The 19902-nt window shown below is 44.0% G+C and overlaps 1 protein-coding gene and 1 long non-coding RNA gene across 11 annotated transcripts in view; one reads left to right on the forward strand and one right to left on the reverse strand.

The window, feature by feature from the left end:
- Window positions 1-9567, forward strand: part of LOC139542554 (ankyrin repeat and SAM domain-containing protein 1A-like) — a 109508-nt gene extending 99941 nt beyond the window's left edge. For 6 of the 10 annotated variants that reach the window (XM_071348125.1, XM_071348126.1, XM_071348122.1 and 3 more), the window contains 4 exons: window positions 329-466; window positions 2672-2854; window positions 4188-4295; window positions 5053-9567. In XM_071348125.1, coding sequence (XP_071204226.1) covers window positions 329-466; window positions 2672-2854; window positions 4188-4295; window positions 5053-5175 — 552 coding nt within the window. In that variant the 3' untranslated portion in view covers window positions 5176-9567. The remainder of the gene's footprint in view (window positions 1-328; window positions 467-2671; window positions 2855-4187; window positions 4296-5052) is intronic. The other 4 variants (XM_071348130.1, XM_071348132.1, XM_071348127.1 and 1 more) reach the window with 3 other exon arrangements.
- Window positions 9093-11465, reverse strand: LOC139542557 (uncharacterized). Its single transcript, XR_011668517.1, has 2 exons — window positions 10844-11465; window positions 9093-10708 (listed from the first exon to the last, which is right to left on the reverse strand). It is a non-coding gene; the product is annotated as an uncharacterized lncRNA (long non-coding RNA).
- Between the last annotated feature and the right edge of the window lie 8437 nt (window positions 11466-19902).

Raw genomic sequence — 19902 nt, forward strand, 5'->3', positions numbered from 1 at the left:
CGATATCTGACAACTAGACAGATTAGTCTCTCTCATACACACACCCCAGCCATGGAGGCTAGACACCAGAGTAAGCAGCCCAGTATCACACCACACCTGTCACATTGATCCAGCCCAACCCTCTCCCTCCTACTAAATTTCACCCCTGTCTATTAAGTGAGTCATATACATGACAGATAGTCCTTTAATAGGGCAGTAGGTCGAGGGGTCACAGGGTTTAACTTTTTAGGTGTCATTAACAATTTTTTCCCATGATGGAGATGTGAAAGTGGTTGGTGTTATTGCCGCTGTGACTCCACATTAATCTTGGTTCCTCCTCCAAATACAGAACATCATTGCAGAACATGAAATCCGGAACATCTCGTGCGCGGCCCAGGACCCAGAGGATCTGTGCACGTTTGCCTACATCACCAAGGACCTGCAGACCAACCACCACTACTGCCATGTGTTCAGCACAGTGGACGTGGTGAGAATACCTGCTTACACATCAGCCCACTCATCTACTCTAGCCTGCCGTGGCTTCATTGTATACCATGCTATTGGATTAGTTGCAGAATACATCCAACTTCAGGCTGCTCATAAGAGCTCTACTTCTGAAATATTGCCCTGCGATGTGACAATTCCATGCAGAGACACTGTTCCCCTGTCCTGTCCACAGAGCATAGTTTCTCTCTGATATCCTCTCCTTTGTCCTCATATGGGATACTTCCCAGCCACCGTCTTCAATCCTCAGAGGAGATGTGACTGACTGGCAGCAGCACTGCATCACTGGTATCTTTACTTTCTCGACCTGCTCACGTCACTGTGAGGTTTCTCACTTTGGCTACGCTGATGGCATTCATTCTTCACCACACCATTCCTCCTGATAACTGATTATCTGACTAAACTCTAAGGCTTCTCAAATATAATACCGCAGGGGTCATCGAAAGCTACTGACTGACGACTGGAGTCTGGTCACATAGAAATATAATTCATAGAATGACCATCCCCATTCAAGTCAATGGGTGTTTGTTTATGGCTGGTTCTACCTTTCTGATATGTCTGCTGATGACTATCTGAGGTGGGGGAGTATAAGAACCCTGAGATGTGATCAGAGCTTTTAAACAGTAATGACCAGGCTGCTACTGGACACAGGCTCATTTTTCACCAGCCCACACAGTAGTACAGATCCCAGATCAGATCAGAGGATATAAACAGAAATACATTTCCTCAGAGACACACAGGAATAAGCGGTGTTTCTGTTTTTCTTAGGGTGGAGTTGTTTTGTCACTTAACTTTACAAGATTGGGTTTGGTGTTTAATTATGTCTCACTTGAGTGGGTTGAGCTGCCCAGTGGTGCTGTATGTGTCAGAGGAAGCCATTCAAATCTTTCTCTTTGGAAAACAAATCAAGGACTTTTGGGGTGTACAAATAAACACACACACACAGACCCCCCCCCCCCCCCCCAATGTTTTGGTCTCCGTCTCTGGTCCTGAGTGTCCTGAGTGTGTTCACCTTCACCTGGTCCTAGCCACTAATTAGAATCTGTGTTTTAATGTGATGCAGCTCCAGCCCCAGTTGGTTTGCAGTAGCAGGTGTTTGCAGCCAGGGGACAGAGAGGGAACAGCTTGCTGTCTCGCTCCCCTTCCTCTCTACCTGACAGCTCTGCCTGCCATTGAGTTGGGTCTGTTTACAAAGTGGTGCAGGGAAATAAACATAACAAATTAAGTCATATATTCCATTGTCTGACGAAGAGCATCTCTCCTGGAAGTTACTCTTCACTTTTCCACTTCAATCTGAGTAATGCAGCAGCATTCATATTCAGGAGCTCTGTCTGTCTGTCTGTCTGTCTGTCTGTCTGTCTGTCTGTCTGTCTGTCTGTCTGTCTGTCTGTCTGTCTGTCTGTCTGTCTCTGTATGTCTGTCTGTCTGTCTCTGTCTGTCTCTGTCTGTCTCTGTCTGTCTCTGTCTGTCTCTGTCTGTCTCTGTCTGTCTGTCTCTGTCTGTCTGTCTGTCTGTCTGTCTGTCTGTCTGTCTGTCTGTCTGTCTGTCTCTGTCTCTGTCTTTGTCTCTGTCTCTGTCTCTGTCTGTCTGTCTGTCTGTCTGTCTGTCTCTGTCTGTCTCTGTCTGTCTCTGTCTGTCTCTGTCTGTCTCTGTCTGTCTCTGTCTGTCTCTGTCTGTCTGTCTCTGTCTGTCTCTGTCTCTGTCTGTCTCTGTCTCTGTCTGTCTCTGTCTGTCTGTCTCTGTCTGTCTCTGTCTGTCTGTCTGTCTCTGTCTGTCTGTCTGTCTCTGTCTGTCTGTCTGTCTGTCTCTGTCTGTCTGTCTGTCTGTCTGTGTCTGTCTGTCTGTCTGTCTGTCTGTCTCTGTCTGTCTCTGTCTGTCTCTGTCTGTCTGTCTCTGTCTGTCTCTGTCTCTGTCTGTCTCTGTCTGTCTCTGTCTGTCTGTCTCTGTCTGTCTCTGTCTGTCTCTGTCTGTCTGTCTGTCTCTGTCTGTCTGTCTGTCTGTCTGTCTCTGTCTGTCTGTCTGTCTGTCTGTCTCTGTCTGTCTGTCTGTCTCTGTCTGTCTGTCTGTCTCTGTCTGTCTGTCTGTCTGTCTGTGTCTGTCTGTCTCTGTCTGTCTGTCTGTCTGTCTGTCTGTCTGTCTGTCTGTCGTAGAATACTGAGTAGGATTCTGTCTCCTCCCCCTCTGGTAGAACCTGACCTATGAAATCATCCTGACGCTGGGACAGGCATTTGAGGTGGCCTATCAGTTAGCTCTCCAGGCCCAGAGGACCAAACAGCACCAGGGCATCCCAGCAGGACCCGGGGCAGAGGTCATCGAGACCAAATCCAGCCGGCCCGTTCCCAAACCACGGGGTGGCGTAAGGAAATCAGGGGTGAGTTTGTCACATGCGCACACAGACAATTCTCTTCTGATTTGGACAGGAAACAAATAAGCAATTTATCAAAATGATCCTGCAGCTCCTCACATCATTGTGAATGCATTGAAAATCTGCCAGTAGCATTAAAACATTAAGGAATGGATTGCCACTGAACACATGCGGCTGGTGGTACCTTAATTGGGGAGGACGGGCTCATTGTAATTGCTGGAACGGAATAAATTGAATGGTATCAAACACATGGTTTCCATTCATTTGATACAGGTAACTGCCAAAATAAAGGGAACACCAACATAAAGTGTCTTAATAGGGCGTTGAGCACCACAAGCCAGAACAGCTTCAATGCACCTTGGCATAGATTCTACAAGGTTCTTGGAGGGATTGATTACACACAATTTCTTCCATGAGAAATTCCATAATTTGGTGTATTGTCTCAGGCGCCGCTCCAGAATCTCCCATAAGTGTTCAATTGGGTTGATCTGGTGACTGAGACACACACCACACTTTAAACCCCCTATGCTCCTTTGAGACCCCTCTTTCAAAGTCACTGAGATCTCTTCTTCTAGCCATGGTAGCCAAAATAATGGGCAACTGGGCATTTTTATATATGACCCTAAGCATGATGGGATGTTTTAATTGCTTAATTAACTCAGGAACCACACCTGTGTGGAAGCACCTGCTTTCATTATACTTTGTATCTATAATTTACTCAAGTGTTTCTTTATTTTGGCAGTTACCTGTACCATTCAATTCACTCCATCCCAGCCACTATTATGAGCTGTCCTGCTCTCACCAGCCTCCCGTGCCACTGAATGATAATGTGCTGATCACAGGGCTGCTTGGACTATTTATTATATATAACAAACAGAAGGTGTGTTCATACACAATCCTTTCCCTTAGGAAAATGGTGTTATTTTGACATAGCATGAAAACAACACAATGCCGAACACCCCTAAAAACAAGCTACCACACCGTCGTCATAGCTGTGCTTTGGGATTAATAGGTATATACTTACGCTATTAGCAGAGGGGTTTCTTTATGTAATGCCTTTCTCTGCAGGAGGTATCAAATGACAGGTACCAGTCCCATCCCTCCCCCTCCCATCGGTACACACACCTGAAATCAACACATCTCATGTCCCCCAGTTACTGGACTAAGCAGGGTGTTGTGAGAATCTGTTCCTTCTTCCTGTTCTGTTTCAGTCCTCCCCATTCTGTTGTTCCACCGTCCCTGGACTTCCCTTATTTCTTCTCTCTTTTGTCCTTTCACTTCCCCTGTGTTAATGTCTGTCTCTCGCTCTCTTCCTGTCTGTCCTGTCTGTCTCTCCCAGGACTCTCCTCCCCTGCTGGACAGTCGCTCCTGCTGTTACTGTCTCACCTGCACCACCCACCGTCCCTCCTTCCTCCCACTGCACCACTCTGCCAGCCCTGTTGCCCAGGTGCTGCTCTCTCCCTCTCTCCTCATCCTCCTTTCTCCCCTTCCTCATCCTTCGATCATCCACCCTTTCTACATAATTGTATGTGTTACTGCCTTGGCTTGATCGATCTCCCTATTACCAATTCTTTACCAAAAACTCACATTTCTCTCCTCCCCTTCAATCCATCCACATTACTCCTTGGTCTTTCCTCTTCATGCCTCATTTCTTCTCTGTTTTTGTCTCAATGGGGTTCTCAACCTGGAGTCACATTACTTTTTTCTTTCAAAAGATGGCGTCATGTTGAGACACCATCAACTCTCTGTTGGTTACTGTGTTGTTCTTTACTAGACCCCTTGATAGTTGTAAAGCCCTTGGGAGCCCTCTAGTGGCATGAACATTCCAGGTTGGGAATCACACTTGATTTGCTGATGTGATATGGTATATCTTGGTCCTCACTGGTTCCTCTGTTAAGGTTTTCTTACTCACACTTAGTACATTTTACTGTGCTTCAATGAGTCATCAGTTCCTGTCATGATCTCTCTGTTTGCACAACATGTTCAGGCACAATACACTGTTGTAGCGGTATTGTTAGAGAGGAGTAAAGATGGATTTTGTTTGGGCACCAGGCAGGCTCCGTGCAGGATTTCACCACACCGTGATCTTAGAATGACTAACATGTAATTCAGCACATGAATTGCATTTATTTGTCTGTTGACTCTCACCCTAAGAAGTGTCAAATCCTGTATCTGAGCCCCCTCTGTGTCCCCTACCCCACCAGGTGGACCCGTTGGAGCTGGAAGTGGACTCCCAGTCCCAGGGCAGCACCACGTGGCTGGTGGACCCTGTCCCCAAAGACTCCAAGAGGACCATCAGCACTAAGTACGAGACCACCATATTCTGAGTGGACCTGACACCTCTCCTGCCCTCTGCCCTTTGACCCTGGGTTTGACCTTCTGACTTACTGTACCTTTCCTCCTCCTTCTGTGTGCCTTTCACTGTGACTCTGCGTCCTGCCTCTTTCTCTGGGCCAGAACCCTCCTGCCCTCCTCTGTCTCCACCTCTCCTCTGCCTCCACCTCCTCTCCTCTGTCTGCTGAAAGACTCAACTTCTCTCCTCCCCCTGTCTGTTATTCAGTCTACCATTATGAGACCTGCCTCTTCTGTCCTTGCCTTGCCACTGCCTCTCCACCTGACCACAAATCTCTTTGTGGGGACTAACTGGACAACCTCCTGGACTCCACCCTGATCCCTGCTCCTTTTCGCTGTGTTAAACTGCTGACTCCTCTGGGCCCTGAATCATTGCTCTGTGATCATCGTACAGTATGTTCCTAGGCATTTGGTTCCCCTTGCCTCTGTGAAGCATGATACTCTACCTTGTCCTTCCACTTCCCTCACATTGACACTGTTAGTTCTGCTTAAACTGTTCTAATGTATGGTGCTGTTATTCAGTACCCTAGCTATGATGTGTGTAGGACAGCTAATGTAATCCACAAATCCAGTCACTGATTCAGTTTGTTCAGTGGCTGCTATCTCCATTCTACCTACCTACCTCCCCACTCCTCACCATTCCTCTTTCCCTCGCCCCAAATTCTCTTAGGACAATCCTTAATTTTTCTATCCATCTATCCCTCCTTTCTTTTTCCTTTCTCCTCTGGGTGCGTTTACTGCTCTACCAGGCGACGGCCACTGTGAGGCGCTCTTGAAGAACTTTCCCCTTCCTTGTTTTCTCTCTGTGAGAGACTCCCTGTTCCATTGTTGTAGTTCTATGCTCATTAGTAGGAACATTGCCTGTTTCTCTGCAAGGGGATGGAAGACAACTCTGGACTAAACCCTAAGCCCCCCCCCCCCCCCTAGGATTGGTCCATTTGGGTAAACAGAGGGAAGGGCATGTTGATGCGTATCCTGTCTGATTTATTTTCGCTCTTTGTGTCGGTTTCCCATACTTAATCTGAGTCTGGGAAACTGGCACTCTGTGTTATGCTACCAAAGTAGGCTAGGGTCCAGCACTGTGATAGGAGGTCTCTACTGGTAACTAATGGAGTTAACATTGATGGGGGATAGATAGGACACAGAGGTTCAAACAGATATAGATGTCCTCACTGTTATAGACAGCAGTGTGGGAAATCAATCTGAGCATGCCTTGCTCTTTGACTGAGAATTTGATATCTAGTGCAATCCTTATTTGGAGTGTCATGAAAACTTTGTGAATGCTTGGATGCTGGGGAAATATGTGCATCAAAGATGATATGACGAGAACTTAAATTGACTGTTTATTCAATAGAGTATGAGCCAAAATGCATGAATTCTGCTCTAGCCACCAGTAATAGACTTGGGTGACGGTTTCAGTCTAATTACCCAGCCTTGCCGGTAGATCCATCAATATAGGGCTGATCGGTTATATTAACCTTCATGAGGAGGAGAGCACATCAAATCTCACTGGAGAGGAGTGATTAGGTGAAATGCGTCAAAAGAATAAACTGCTGTACCATCCATCTTTCCTAATCCAAGCATGTCTTAATGGACTGAAACATGAAGGCATAACCTTGTCAAGGCACATATTCTGTTTAGTTGGCATCTAGTCCATCCACTGTGGTTAAACAGAGGCTGATGTATACAGATTAAAAGTACAGCATTACATAATGTTGCTATACTTTAGGTATAGTGCATTCAGTGTTCTCATTTGAAATCATATCACTCTTTGCATCGATCAACATTTCTAACTCATCGCCATATTCCAAATAGTGCCACGATGCAATCAACCCAATGTCTGTTGAAAGTAAACAGTGAAATAGGGGACTTTCCTTTTTACCCTTTTTAATTTTCCTTCTTTTTTTTCACCACTCATACATCATACAGTTTCTCCTTTATGTTCATCATGTTGTCATTAATGACTGTCTGTGTTTGTTTTACTATTCACCCTGCCTCAGTCGATATTCAGTGCTAACATGGAAGCGGAATTTAATCATTATCTCGAAAAATCTGTTATTTTGATATCTACGCCATTTTGTTTTCAGTTGGCTCAGTTATGCTTTTACATTATTTTAACCCCAGTGCTGTGTTGGTGTGTGTCTCCCTTCCATGTAGCTGACTACCATGACCGGACACCCAGCCAGAGTGAGAGGTCAGGGGTGACCCATACCCATGGGGTTGTGTTGTGGGGCAGGAGGCATTTTTGGAACCAGGAGAAAGGCCACTTTCCATGCACCCTTCCTACCAGTACCACTGGAGACATGCTTGCATACACCAGGAAGGCCCTACCTCCTCTCTGACACCCCTGGCCCTCTCCTCATGCTCCACTCTTTCTCACCTCCACTGAGGTGTTCAGCTCCAGGGGTCAGCGCTGTAGCTCTGTATCACACAGACAGGAAGTCAGCCCCCAAGCAGTAGGCCCAAACAACCAATATCCTCACTGCATCCACTTACTTACACTGGAAAATGGACTCAATATGTCAAAGCTTGGTCAGATATCCAGAGACTGAAAGGTGTTTGTTTGGTAGGCATCTCTTTCAATGTGAAGCACTCGACTTTAACATCCCTCCTTTTCAGTTTTTTTTTTACAAATGGAAACATGTTTATCCTTGACAGGCCAGTGAATGCTGTTCAGACAGTGTATTTTATCTGTGGGGGTTCGACAGTGTCATGTTCCCAGTTGTTGTTTTTCCCTGACATTTTGTGACTTGTGTATCCATTCCATGAGAGTTGAAGATGGATGCTTCTCTAGATCGATCCCTCAGAGGGGCCTTTCCCATACACTTATATGTCTCTTCGCTGAGGGCTACGCTAAGCTAATGTTTACTCTGACAGGGAATTTTATTAAGGTACAGACAGTGGTAATCAACATAAAAATATTTTTTTGAGAAAAGAAGTAGAGATCTACCTGGATATCTCACTGGGAAATGGGAGACAGATTTAGATAAAGGAACGCATTAAAGTTGTCCTCGGTATGCTATACTCACTAGAGTACGATTGGGTAGAATAATTACAATGCGAGATGCAGCAGTACACTCACAGGCTTTCACATGTCCATCCATTCAAGCACCGGGTCAGTTACATCAAAGCATCGCTTTATCTTCATTTTCTCATTCATAACATACAGAACTGTGATAGTTAACGTAATAGTGTACAGGAGGAATAATCTGACATGGATGAAGTTTGGAGGGCTGTTCAACTGACACTACAGCAACTTTTAAAAACAGGGGGAGTGTCTTTTTGTATGTTTAAACTGTTCAGTTACTGGAAACTATAGGACCTGTTAGGAGGTACTGTGATGGCCTTTTATTCCCCCTGATTCGATTTGATTTATTTTAAACTAGTCAATGCAGAAAACCAGTCCTGTAAGATTTTAGGTACAATGTGGTACAATGTTTTCTCCCCATATGGTATCTCTCCTGGTACGTTGACTGTTTTGGGTACTCTGTGGTCAGCTGGAGTGTTGAGCCTGTGTGGGTACATAGACTAGCTATATGGTACTCACTCTATATGATACAGCTGTCTTTAGCTGGTTGATGTGAGCGCCTGCAGCCATCAACCTGGTCCTGTCTCCGCGTTTGCACATAAGGATCATGGGTAGTACAATGGGACTATTCTGATGATATTAATGAAGACTATGATGATGATAACAATGATATTGGATTGTAAATTAATCTCTAGCAGTCGGTATTTTGATACTTGAATGATTTTGTTTTTATAGATATCTATGTATATGTATGTACCTATGTAATTGTTTTGCCACATTTGTAAAAAGGACTGTCTTATTAAGTTCAACATATCATGATACTGTTAGGTTCTAATTTTGAGTAAATAACTCACGGACACTAGAGAAGCTTAACCAAGTTTAATTCTTCCCAAAGGGTTGTTACAGCTGTAATTCAGACACCGACATGGCTTCCCCAGTGGTAGTATTCATACCCCACTTTGGGTGGAGTCTCCTTATCTCTAAACATTGCATCATTCTTGCTAAGTGATATGAGCCTTCAACGGTTTCTCCCCTTATCAGTACTGCCACATGCAATTGTGTTCCCTGCACTCAGCCCCTCCCAAGCTTCATTATGGCACCCCTCATGTCTCTTTAGTACCTAATGTTCCTATACTTCTGAGTATAACAATGTTCAAAGTTTCACCCCGATTCCAACAATACCCAACGATTGAAAACAGGCTGAGAGAAAGAACTCAGAGAGACATCACTACAGAAACAAAGAAAAAAGATTGTAAATGACCTTGGGCTTCCAGTCCTTTTTTATGATTATTATTTTTCATAATTGTACAACTAATAAAAGAAGAAATTATGAACCAGATTCCTCTGGTCTTTTTTCTATGTACTTGACAATCATTCAGCCATGAAGAAATGCATACTGTTCTTAGTACTGTAGGCTCTGATTAAATGTGTGTAGTCACAACAAGACAGAGAAAAGGTAATAATGATAGTATGATGAACCAACATGATCACGTCTTAGCATGCATGGTTACCTGACAGGCTTGGTGTTGCATCTACTGACACATTCAATTTGATATTCAGACAGTTACCAAAGTGAAATCCCCATTGGACGTCAGTGGTTAATGTTTACTGAAGACCTGGATAGTCAATAACATCTCTAACTACATTTCTATAGAAATGTTTTGTTTTATTGCTTTATACCTTAAATGTGTAAAAGCTGAATTGTCACATGCTTGTTGGGTGTCAAACCTGTAAGAGCTTGTATATGAAGGGGAAATGGAAACCAGTGACTGTGATGAAGGGTGGGTGTTAGTTTTGCATCGCCCGGAGCCATGAGTGGGCAGAGCCTGCACATTTTAGACCATCTATTGGTTCTTAAGTGAAATCTCCACCTATCCGGCGCAATGCAAAACGAGCGTGCCGGTATTTTTCAAGACAAAGCTCAATCAATCAAATGTATTTATAAAGCCCTTTTTACATAAGCCGATGTCACAAAGTGCTGTACAGAAACCTAGCCTAAAACCCCAAACAGCAAGCAATGCAGATGTAGAAGCACGGTGGCTAGGAAAAACTCCCTAGAAAGGCCAGAACCTAGGAAGAAACCTAGCGAGGAACCAGGCTCTGAGGGGTGGCCAGTCCTCTTCTGGCTGTGCCGGGTGGAGATAACAACATGGCCAAGATGTTCAAATATTCATAGATGCCCAGCATGGTCAAATAATAATCACAGTGGTTGTAGAGGGTGTAACAGGTCAGCACCTCATGAGTAAATGTCAGTTGGCTTTTCATAGCCGGTCATTCAGAGTTAGAGACAGCAGGTGCGGTAGAGAGAGAGTCCAAAACAGCAGGTCCGGGACAAGATAGCCCGTCCAGTGAACAGGTCAGGGTTCCATAGCCGCAGGCAGAACAGTTGGAACTGGAGCAGCAGCATGACCAGGTAGACTGGGGACAGCAAGGAGTCATCAGGCCAGGTAGTCCTGAGGCATGGTCCTAGGGCTCAGGTCCTCCGAGAGAAGAAAAAGAGAGAAATAGAGGGAGCATACTTACATTCACACAGGACATCGGATAAGACAGGATAAATACTCCAGATATAACAGACTGACCCTAGCCCCCGACACAAACTATTGCAGAATACATACTGGAGGCTGAGACAGGAGGGGTCGGGAGACACTGTGGCCCTGTCCGACGATACCCCCGGACAGGGACAAACAGGCAGGATATAAACCCACCCACTTTGCCAAAGCACAGCCCCCACACCACTAGAGGGATATCTTCAACCACCAACCTACCCTGAGACAAGGCCGAGTATAGCCCACAAAGATTTCCCCCACGGCACGAACCCGAGGGTGGCGCCAACCCGACAGGAAGATCACGTCAGTGATTCAACCCACTCAAGTGACGCACCCCTCCTAGGGACGGCATGGAAAAGCACCAGTAAGCACCAGACTCAGCCCCCGTAATAGGGTTAGAGGCAGAGAATGCCAGTGGAGAGAGGGGAACCGGCCAGGCAGAGACAAGGACGGTTCATTGCTCCAGTGCCTTTCCGTTCACCTTCACACCCCTGGGCCAGACTACACTCAATCATAGAACCTACTGAAGAGATTGTCTGAAATAAAGACTTAAAGGTCGAGACCGAGTCTGTGTCTCTCACATGGATAAGCAGACCATTCCATAAAAATGAAACTATAGGAGAAAGCCCTGCCTCCAGCTGTTTGCTTAGAAATTCTAGGGACAGTAAGGAGGCCTGCGTCTTGTGACCGTAGCGTAGGTATGTACAGCAGGACCAAATCGTAAAGATAGGTAGGAGCAAACCTATGTAATGTTTTGTACGTAGGGTAGCAGTAAAACCTTAATCAGCCCTATCCTTAACAGGAAGCCAGTGTAGAGAGGCTAGCACTGGAGTAATATGATACAATTTTGGGGTTCTAGTCAAGATTCTAGCAGCCGTGATTAGCACTAACTGAAGTTTATTTAGTGCTTTATCCGGGTAGCCGGAAAGTAGAGCATTGCAGTAGGCTAATCTAGAAGTGACAAAAGCATTAATACATTTTTCTTTATCATTTTTGGACAGAAAGTTTCAGATTTTTGCAATGTTATGAAGATGGAAAAAAGCTGTCCTTGAAACATTCTTGATATGTTCGTCAAAAGAGAGATCAGGGTCCAGAGTAACGCCAAGGTCCATCACAGTTTTATTTGAGATAACTGTACAACCATCAAGATTAATTGTCAGATTCAACAGAAGATCTCTTTGTTTCTTGGGACCGAGAACAAGCATCTCTGTTTTATACGAGTTTAAAAATAAAACATTTGCCGCCATCCACTTCCTTATGTCTGAAATACAGGCTTCCAGGGAGGGCAATTTTGGGGCTTCACCATGTTTCATTGAAATGTACAGCTGTGTATCGTCTGCATAGCAGTGAAAGTTAACATTATGTTTCCAAATGACATCACTAAGAGGTAAAATATATAGTGAAAACAATAGTGGTCCTAAAACGGAATCTTGAGGAACACCAAAATGTGCAGTTGATTTGTCAGAGGACAAACCATCCACAGAGACAAACTGATATCTTTCCGACAGATAAGATCTAAACCAGGCTAGAATTTATCCGTGTAGACCAATTTGGGTTTCCAATCTCTCCAAAAGAATGTGGTATCAAAAGCAGCACTAAGGTCTCGGAGCACAAGGAAAGATGCAGAGCCTTGGTCTGACGCCATTAAAATGTAATTTACCACCTTCACAGGTGCAGTCTCAGTGCTATGATGGGGTCTAAAACCAGACTGAAGCGTTTCGAATACATTGTTTGTCTTCAGGAAGGCAGTGAGTTGTTGCGCAACAGCTTTTTCAAAAATGTTTGAGAGGAATGGGAGATTCGATATAGGCCGATAGTTTTTTATATTTTCTGGGTCAAGGTTTGGCTTTTTCAAGAGAGGCTTTATTACTGCCACTTTTAGTGAGTTTGGTACACATCCGGTGGATAGGGAGCCGTTTATTATGTTCAACATAGGAGGGCCAAGCACAGGAAGCGGCTCTTTCAGTAGTTTAGTTGAAATAGGGTCCAGTATGCGGCTTGAAAGATTCGTGGCCAAGACTATTTTCAATGTGTCAAGAGATATAGTATTAAAAAACTTGAGTGTCTCCCTTGATCCTAGGTCCTGGCAGTGTTGTACAGACTCAGGACAACTGAGCTGTGGAGAAATACGCAGATTTAAAGAGGAGTCTGTAATTTGCTTTCTAATTATCATGATCTTTTCGTCAAAGAAGTTCATGAATTTATCACTGCTGAAGTGAAAGCCATCCTTTCTTGGGGAATGCTGCTTTTTATTCGTTAGCTTTGCGACAGTATCAAAAATAAATGTAGGATTGTTCTTATTCTGCTCAATTAAGTTGGAAAAATAGGATGATCGAGCAGCAGTGAGGGCTCTTCGATACTGTCTTTCCAAGCTAGTCGGAAGACTTCCAGTTTGGTGTAGCGCCATTTCCGTTCCAATTTTCTGGAAGCTTGCTTCAGGGCCTCGGATATTTTCTGTATACCAGGGAGCTAGTTTCTTATGACTTTTGTTTTTAGGGGTGCAACTGCATCTAGGCTATTACGCAAAGTTAAATTTAGTTCCTCATTTAGGTGGTTAGGTGGTAACTGATTTTTGTACTCTGACATCTTTGGGTAGGTGGAGGGAGTCTGGAAGGGCATCTAGGAATCTTTGGGTTGTCCGAGAATTTATAGCACGGCTTTTGATGATCCTTAGTTGAGGTCTGAGCAGATTATTTGTTGCGATTGCAAACGTAATAAAATGGTGATCCGGTAGTCCAGGATTATGAGGACAGGACAAAACTAGGTCCAGAGGTCCAAACTAGGTCCAAACTAGGTCCATGTGGCAGTGAGTAGTTCCGGAGACATGTTGGACAAAACCCAATGAGTCGATGATGGCTCCGAAAGCCTTTTGGAGTGGGTCTGAGGACTTTTCCATGTTAATATTAAAGTCACCAAAAAAAAAAGTTTATATTATTTGCCATTACTACAAGGTCAGATAGGAACTCAGTGAGGAACGCTGTATACGGCCCAGGAGACCTGTAAACAGTAGCTATAAAAAATGATTTGAATAGGCTGCATAGATTTCATGACTAGAAGCTCAAAAGACGAAAACGCATTCTTTTTTTTCTTTTTTTCAATTTTAATTTGCTATCGTAAATGTTAGCAATACCTCCGCCTTTGCGGGATGCGCGGGGGATATGGTGTAACCAGGAGGAGAGGCCTCATTTAACAAGTAAATTCATCAGGCTTAAGTCATGTTTCAGTCAGGCCAATCACATCAAGATTATGATCAGTGATCAGTTAATTGACTATAACTGCCTTGGAAGTGAGGGATCTAACATTAAGTAGCCCTATTTTGAGATGTGAGATCACAATTGCTTTCAATAATGACAGGAATGGAGGAGGTCTTTATTCCAGTGAGATTGCTAAGGCGATGTTTAGTTTAGCCCAACCTAGATCGAGGCACAGACAGTCAGTCTCAATGGGGATAGCTGAGCTGAGTACATTGACTATGCTAGTGGCAGACTGCTGCCTGGACTGCACCCTATCTCAGTGTGGAGCTAGAGCCCTGTCTATGTTCATAGATAAGATGAGAGCACCCCTCCAGTCCGTCACTCCTCAGCAGGCCAGGCTTGGTCTTGTTTGTGGGTGAGCCCCAGAAAGAGTGCCAATTATCTACAAATGCTATCTTTTTTGGAGGGGCAGAAAACAGTTTCCAACCAGCGATTGAGTTGTGAGACTGCTGTAGATCTCATCACTCCCCCTAACTGGGAGGGAGCCAGAGACAATTACTGGATGCCGACATCTTTCTAGCTGATTTACACGCTGAAGCTATGTTGCACTGCCTAGGTAAAGACAGTTTCAAGTTGGACATTCAACGGATATTTGCGCTTTCAAACCTCATTAGCTTTCAAACCACTTGAGCCACAGACTCCAAATAAGTGTCATGATGTTGGAAAAATTGTGCACAACATTGCACAGGTCTTATTTTCACGATTTGGACATTAATTCGCTTTCCAAAGCTAATAAACATGTGGAAATGTGAGCAGCATTTTGTATTCCTAGTTGAATTAGTTAGGGAGCGTAAACAAAGTACAAAAAATGTTTTACATTCGAATTTCAATAGTTCCTTGGTCATGTGACCTAATGACTTCAAACAAGGTTCATTATGTCCACTGACTACCCTTCTATATTGCACACCCTTTAGTTTGTTCATTTTCATCTCACATGATTTTACATAAATCAATAGCTCCTTGGTCATGTGACTTCAAACAAGGTTCAGAATGTCCACTCAGTGGGCCTACACATTGCACACCCTTTAGTGTGTCCATTTTAATTTCACATCATTTTACATCAGGTCATGTGACCTAGTGACTTCAAACAAGGTTCAGAATGTCCACTCAGTGGGACTACACATTGCACACCCTTTAATTTGTCCATTTTCATCTCACATGATTTTACATACATTTTTCAAAATGTAAAATTTCAATAGCTCCATGGTCATGTGACCTAATGACCTCAAGCAAGGTTCAGAATGTCCACTGACTATGCCTTCATATCGCACACTCTGATGTTTGTCTACTTTCATCTCATACTATTAGACTTAAATCTGTAAGCTTGCAGGCCTTCATTTTACATGGGTGTTAAAAAAAAAAAAAGTTAACAAATGTTCCACCCTCGCAATAACTATCTTTCACATGGACACTGAAAAGATCCGCAAATGGCTATATGTGGTATGGATCAAGGACAGGAGAGGTGTTCAAACAGAGGTGCTTAAACGAAGGCACAGGTAGGCCTCATGAAAACAATGTTTCATATGCTCTTTTTAATCACAGTAATAGGCAGTGATTTGTCAGTCAAAGTGAGCTTGATAACATGAAAGAATCCTTTTCATAGCATTACATTCATATACTGTACATTAAGACAAATCCTTCTACGTTGAGTATTAGAACGCAGTTTACAGAACCTGATAATGACTTGATATTTGAGTGCATTCACAACAAGCCACCTGCAGACAACTTACAAAATGCAATAGTGCATTTGAGGGTTCGTTTTTCTGATGAATACAGTTATTTGATGCATAGCCTACTATTTCTAACTGGGAAAATAAACTCCTGCGTCTTTTGTGAGTAAAATCCTTTTTCCAAAATTGATTTAGATACATTTTTGTGAAGAGGTATGAGGGTTGTGATATGGGTCATTTAATAGTAAAATCATTTAAGGGATCAATACATTTCTATATTGCTTCCCCAGTATCTGCATGAACCATCAGGCCAAGTGTTTTTGGTTGACCCTGCTGGACAGAAAGCGAAAGAGGAATTGGAACACGCTGCATTCAAATTCAGGTCTTAGTTATTCCATTGTACTGGATCTAATACATATTATCATTTTACATACATAAATGTAATAATTTTTTATGACATACTGTGAAAAACTCTCTTGGCTGCTGGCTCTGTCACTTTCAGACATGCACAGAGCAGACTGAAAGGGGAAGGATAGCTCTTGACTTGAACCACAGGGGTTCTCTGTAAAGAGAGAGTAATCCAAAAGGCACAGACACACCCCTTGACTTTCAATTGGCATCCTTGACCTGTATGTATTCTCTCCTGATTGGCTCTGTGGTGCAAAGTCTGGCAGTCTGACTAAAGTGCCAGAGGTATGAGGAGAGACATACTCCTTTGTATTTATGGGAACAAATATTTCCTAACACTTTGGATCCTATTCTTGGACAGTTAGAAGGCTGTTAAAAGATCAATGCAAAAAAATATATAATTACTAATTACTGTCCATGAGTAACCTCAACCTTGTGGGTGTTTGGGTCAAAGTGCCAACTCAATTCTACCACTGACTAGTCTCTCATGCCCTTATGAACGGGGACACAGTTTTTAATCTAAACCAGACCTTTTTTACTGGAGTACACTAACCCCTGATTGGGGCTCTTTTCTTGACACACAGTAGCAGTTTACCAGATAAGAAGTCAAGAAGATCAAAAAGTAGATTTTTGTAAGGGTGTATTACGTCCTGTGCTGGCCCCATTGTCATATCCATTCTGGATTCTGAGTGGGAAAATCATAGCTGAAAAATGCCTCTATGTATGTGTATACATTTTCCGCCAAGACAGAACTGCCAAAGGGAGTGGAGTTGCAATCTACTGCAGAGACAGCCTGCAGAGTTCTGTCATACTATCCAGGTCTGTGCCCAAACAGTTCGAGCTTCTACTTTTAAAAATCCACCTTTCCAGAAATAAGTCTCTCACTGTTGCCGCTTGTTATAGACCCCAGCTGCACCCTGAACACCATATGTGAATTAATTGCCCCCCATTTATCTTCAGAGTTTGTACTGTTAGGTGACCTAAACTGGGATATGCTTAACACCCTGGCCGTCATACAATCTAAGCCAGATGCCCTCAATCTCTCCCAAAATATCATGGAACCTACCAGGTACAACCCCAAATCCGTAAACTCGGGCATCCTCATAGATATCATCCTGACCAACCTGCCCTCTAAATACACCTCTGCTGTCTTCAACCAGGATCTCAGCGATCACTGCCTCATTGCCTGCGTCTGTAATGGGTCCACGGTCAAACGACCACCCCTCATCACAGTCAAACGCTCCCTAAATAACACTTCAGCGAGCAGGCCTTTCTAATCGACCTGGCCCGGGTATGCTGGAAAGATATTGACCTCATTCCGTCAGTAGAGGAGGCCTGGTTATTCTTTAAAAGTGCTTTCCTCACCATCATAAATAAGCATTCCCCATTCAAAATATGTAGAACCAGGAACAGATATAGCCCTTGGTTCACTCCAGACCTGACTGTCCTTGACCAGCACAAAAACATCCTGTGGCTTACTGCATTAGCATCGAATAGCCCCCGCGATATGCAACGTTTCAGGGAACCAATATACACAGGCAGTTAGGAAAGCAAATGCTAGCTTTTTCAAACAGAAATGTGCATCCTTGTAGCACAAACTCCAAAAAGTTCTGGGACACTGTAAAGTCCATGGAGAATAAGAGCACTTCCTCCCAGCTGCCAATACACTGATGCTAGGAACCACTGTCACCACCAATAAATCTATGATTATCGAGAATTTCAATAAGCATTTTTCTACGGCTGGCCTTGCTTTCCACCTGGCTACCCCTACCCCGGTCAACCTCTCTGCACCCCCCACAGCAACTTGCCTTCCCATTTCTCCTTCACCCAAATCCAGATACCTGATGTTCTGAAAGAGCTGCAAAATCTGGACCCCTACAAATCAACTCGGCTAGACAATCTGGACCCTCTATCTAAAATTATCCGCCGCAATTGTTGCAACCCCTATTACTAGCCTGTTCAACCTCTCATATCGTCTGAGGTCCCTAAAGATTGGCAAGCTGCCACGGTCATCCCCCTCTTCAAAGGGGGAGACACTCTAGACCCAAACTGTTACAGACCTATATCTATCCTACCCTGCCTTTCTAAGGTCTTCGAAAGCCAAATTAACAAACAGATCACCGAACATTTCGAATCCCACCGTACCTTCTACACTATGCAATCTGGTTTCCGAGCTGGTCATGTGTGCACCTCAGCCACGCTCAAGGTACTAAACGATATCATAATCGCCATCGACAAAAGACAATACTGTGCAGCCGTATTCATCGACCTGGCCAAGGCTTTCGACTCTGTCAATCACCGCATTCTTATCAGCAGTCTCAACAGCCTTGGTTTCTCAAATGACTGCCTTGCCTGGTTCACCAACTACTTTTCAGATAGAGTTTAGTGTGTCAAATCGGAGGGCCTGTTGTCCGGACCTCTGGCAGTCTCTATGGGAGTGCCACAGGGTTCAATTCTCGGGCCGACTCTTTTCTCTGTATACATCAATGATGTCGCTCTCGCTGCTGGTGATTCTCTGATCTACCTCTACACAGACAACACCATTCTGTATACTTCTGGCCCTTCTTTGGACACTGTGTTAACTAACCTCCAGACGAGCTTCAATGCCATACGACTCTCCTTCCGTGGCCTCCTACTGCTCTTAAATGCAAGTAAAACTAAATGCATGCTCTTCAACCGATCGCTGCTCGCACCTGCCCGCCCGCCTAGCATCACTACTCTGGACGGTTCTGACTTAGAATATGTGGACAACTACAAATACCTAGGACTCATATTAAGCATCTCCAATCCAAAATTAAATCTAGAATCGGCTTCCTATTTCGCATCAAAGCATCCTTCACTAATGCTGCCAAACATACCCTCGTAAAACGGACTATCCTACCGATCCTTGACTTCGGCGATGTAATTTACAAAATAGCCTCCAACACTCTACTCAGCAAATTGGATGCTGTCTATCACAGTGCCATCCGTTTCGTCACCAAAGCCCCATATACTACCCACCACTGCGACCTGTATGCTCTCATTGGCTGGCCCTCGCTTCATATTCGTCGCCAAACCCACTGGCTCCAGGTCATCTATAAGTCCTTGCTAGGTAAAGCCCTGCCGTATCTCAGCTCACTGGTCACCATAGCAGCACCCACCCGTAGTACGCGCTCCAGCAGGTATATTTCACTGGTCACCCCCAAAGCCAATTCCTCCTTTGGCCGCCTTTCCTTCCAGTTCTCTACTGCCAATGACTGGAACGAATTGCAAAAATCACAGAAGCTGGAGACTCATATCTCTCTCACTATCTTTAAGCATCAGCTATCAGAGCAGTTTACAGATCATTTCACCTGTACATAGCCCATCTGTAAATAGCCCATCCAACTACCTCATCTCTATATTGTTATTTTTTTTTTTTTTTTTTATTCTTCTCCTTTGCACTCCAGTATTGCACATTAATCTTCTGCACATCTGTCACTCCAGTGTTTATTTGCGAAATTGTAATTATTTTGCCACTACGGCCTATTTATTGCCTTACCTCCCTAATCTTACTTAATTTCCACACACTGTATATAGACTTTTCTATTGTGTTATTGGCTGTGCGTTTGTTTATTCCATGTGTAACTCTGTGTTGTTGTTTGTGTCACACTGCTTTGCTTTATCTTGGCCAGGTCGCAGTTGTAAATGAGAACTTGTTCTCAACTGGCTTACCTGGTTAAATAAAGGTTAAATAAAAAATACATTATACTGTATGTGGGAATGTCTAATGTCTGTCCTCCGTGTAGTGTTGGTACGTGGAATATTCCTCAACTGC

This window comes from Salvelinus alpinus, chromosome 17, assembly GCF_045679555.1.
Source record: "Salvelinus alpinus chromosome 17, SLU_Salpinus.1, whole genome shotgun sequence".
Lineage (NCBI taxonomy): Eukaryota > Metazoa > Chordata > Actinopteri > Salmoniformes > Salmonidae > Salvelinus > Salvelinus alpinus.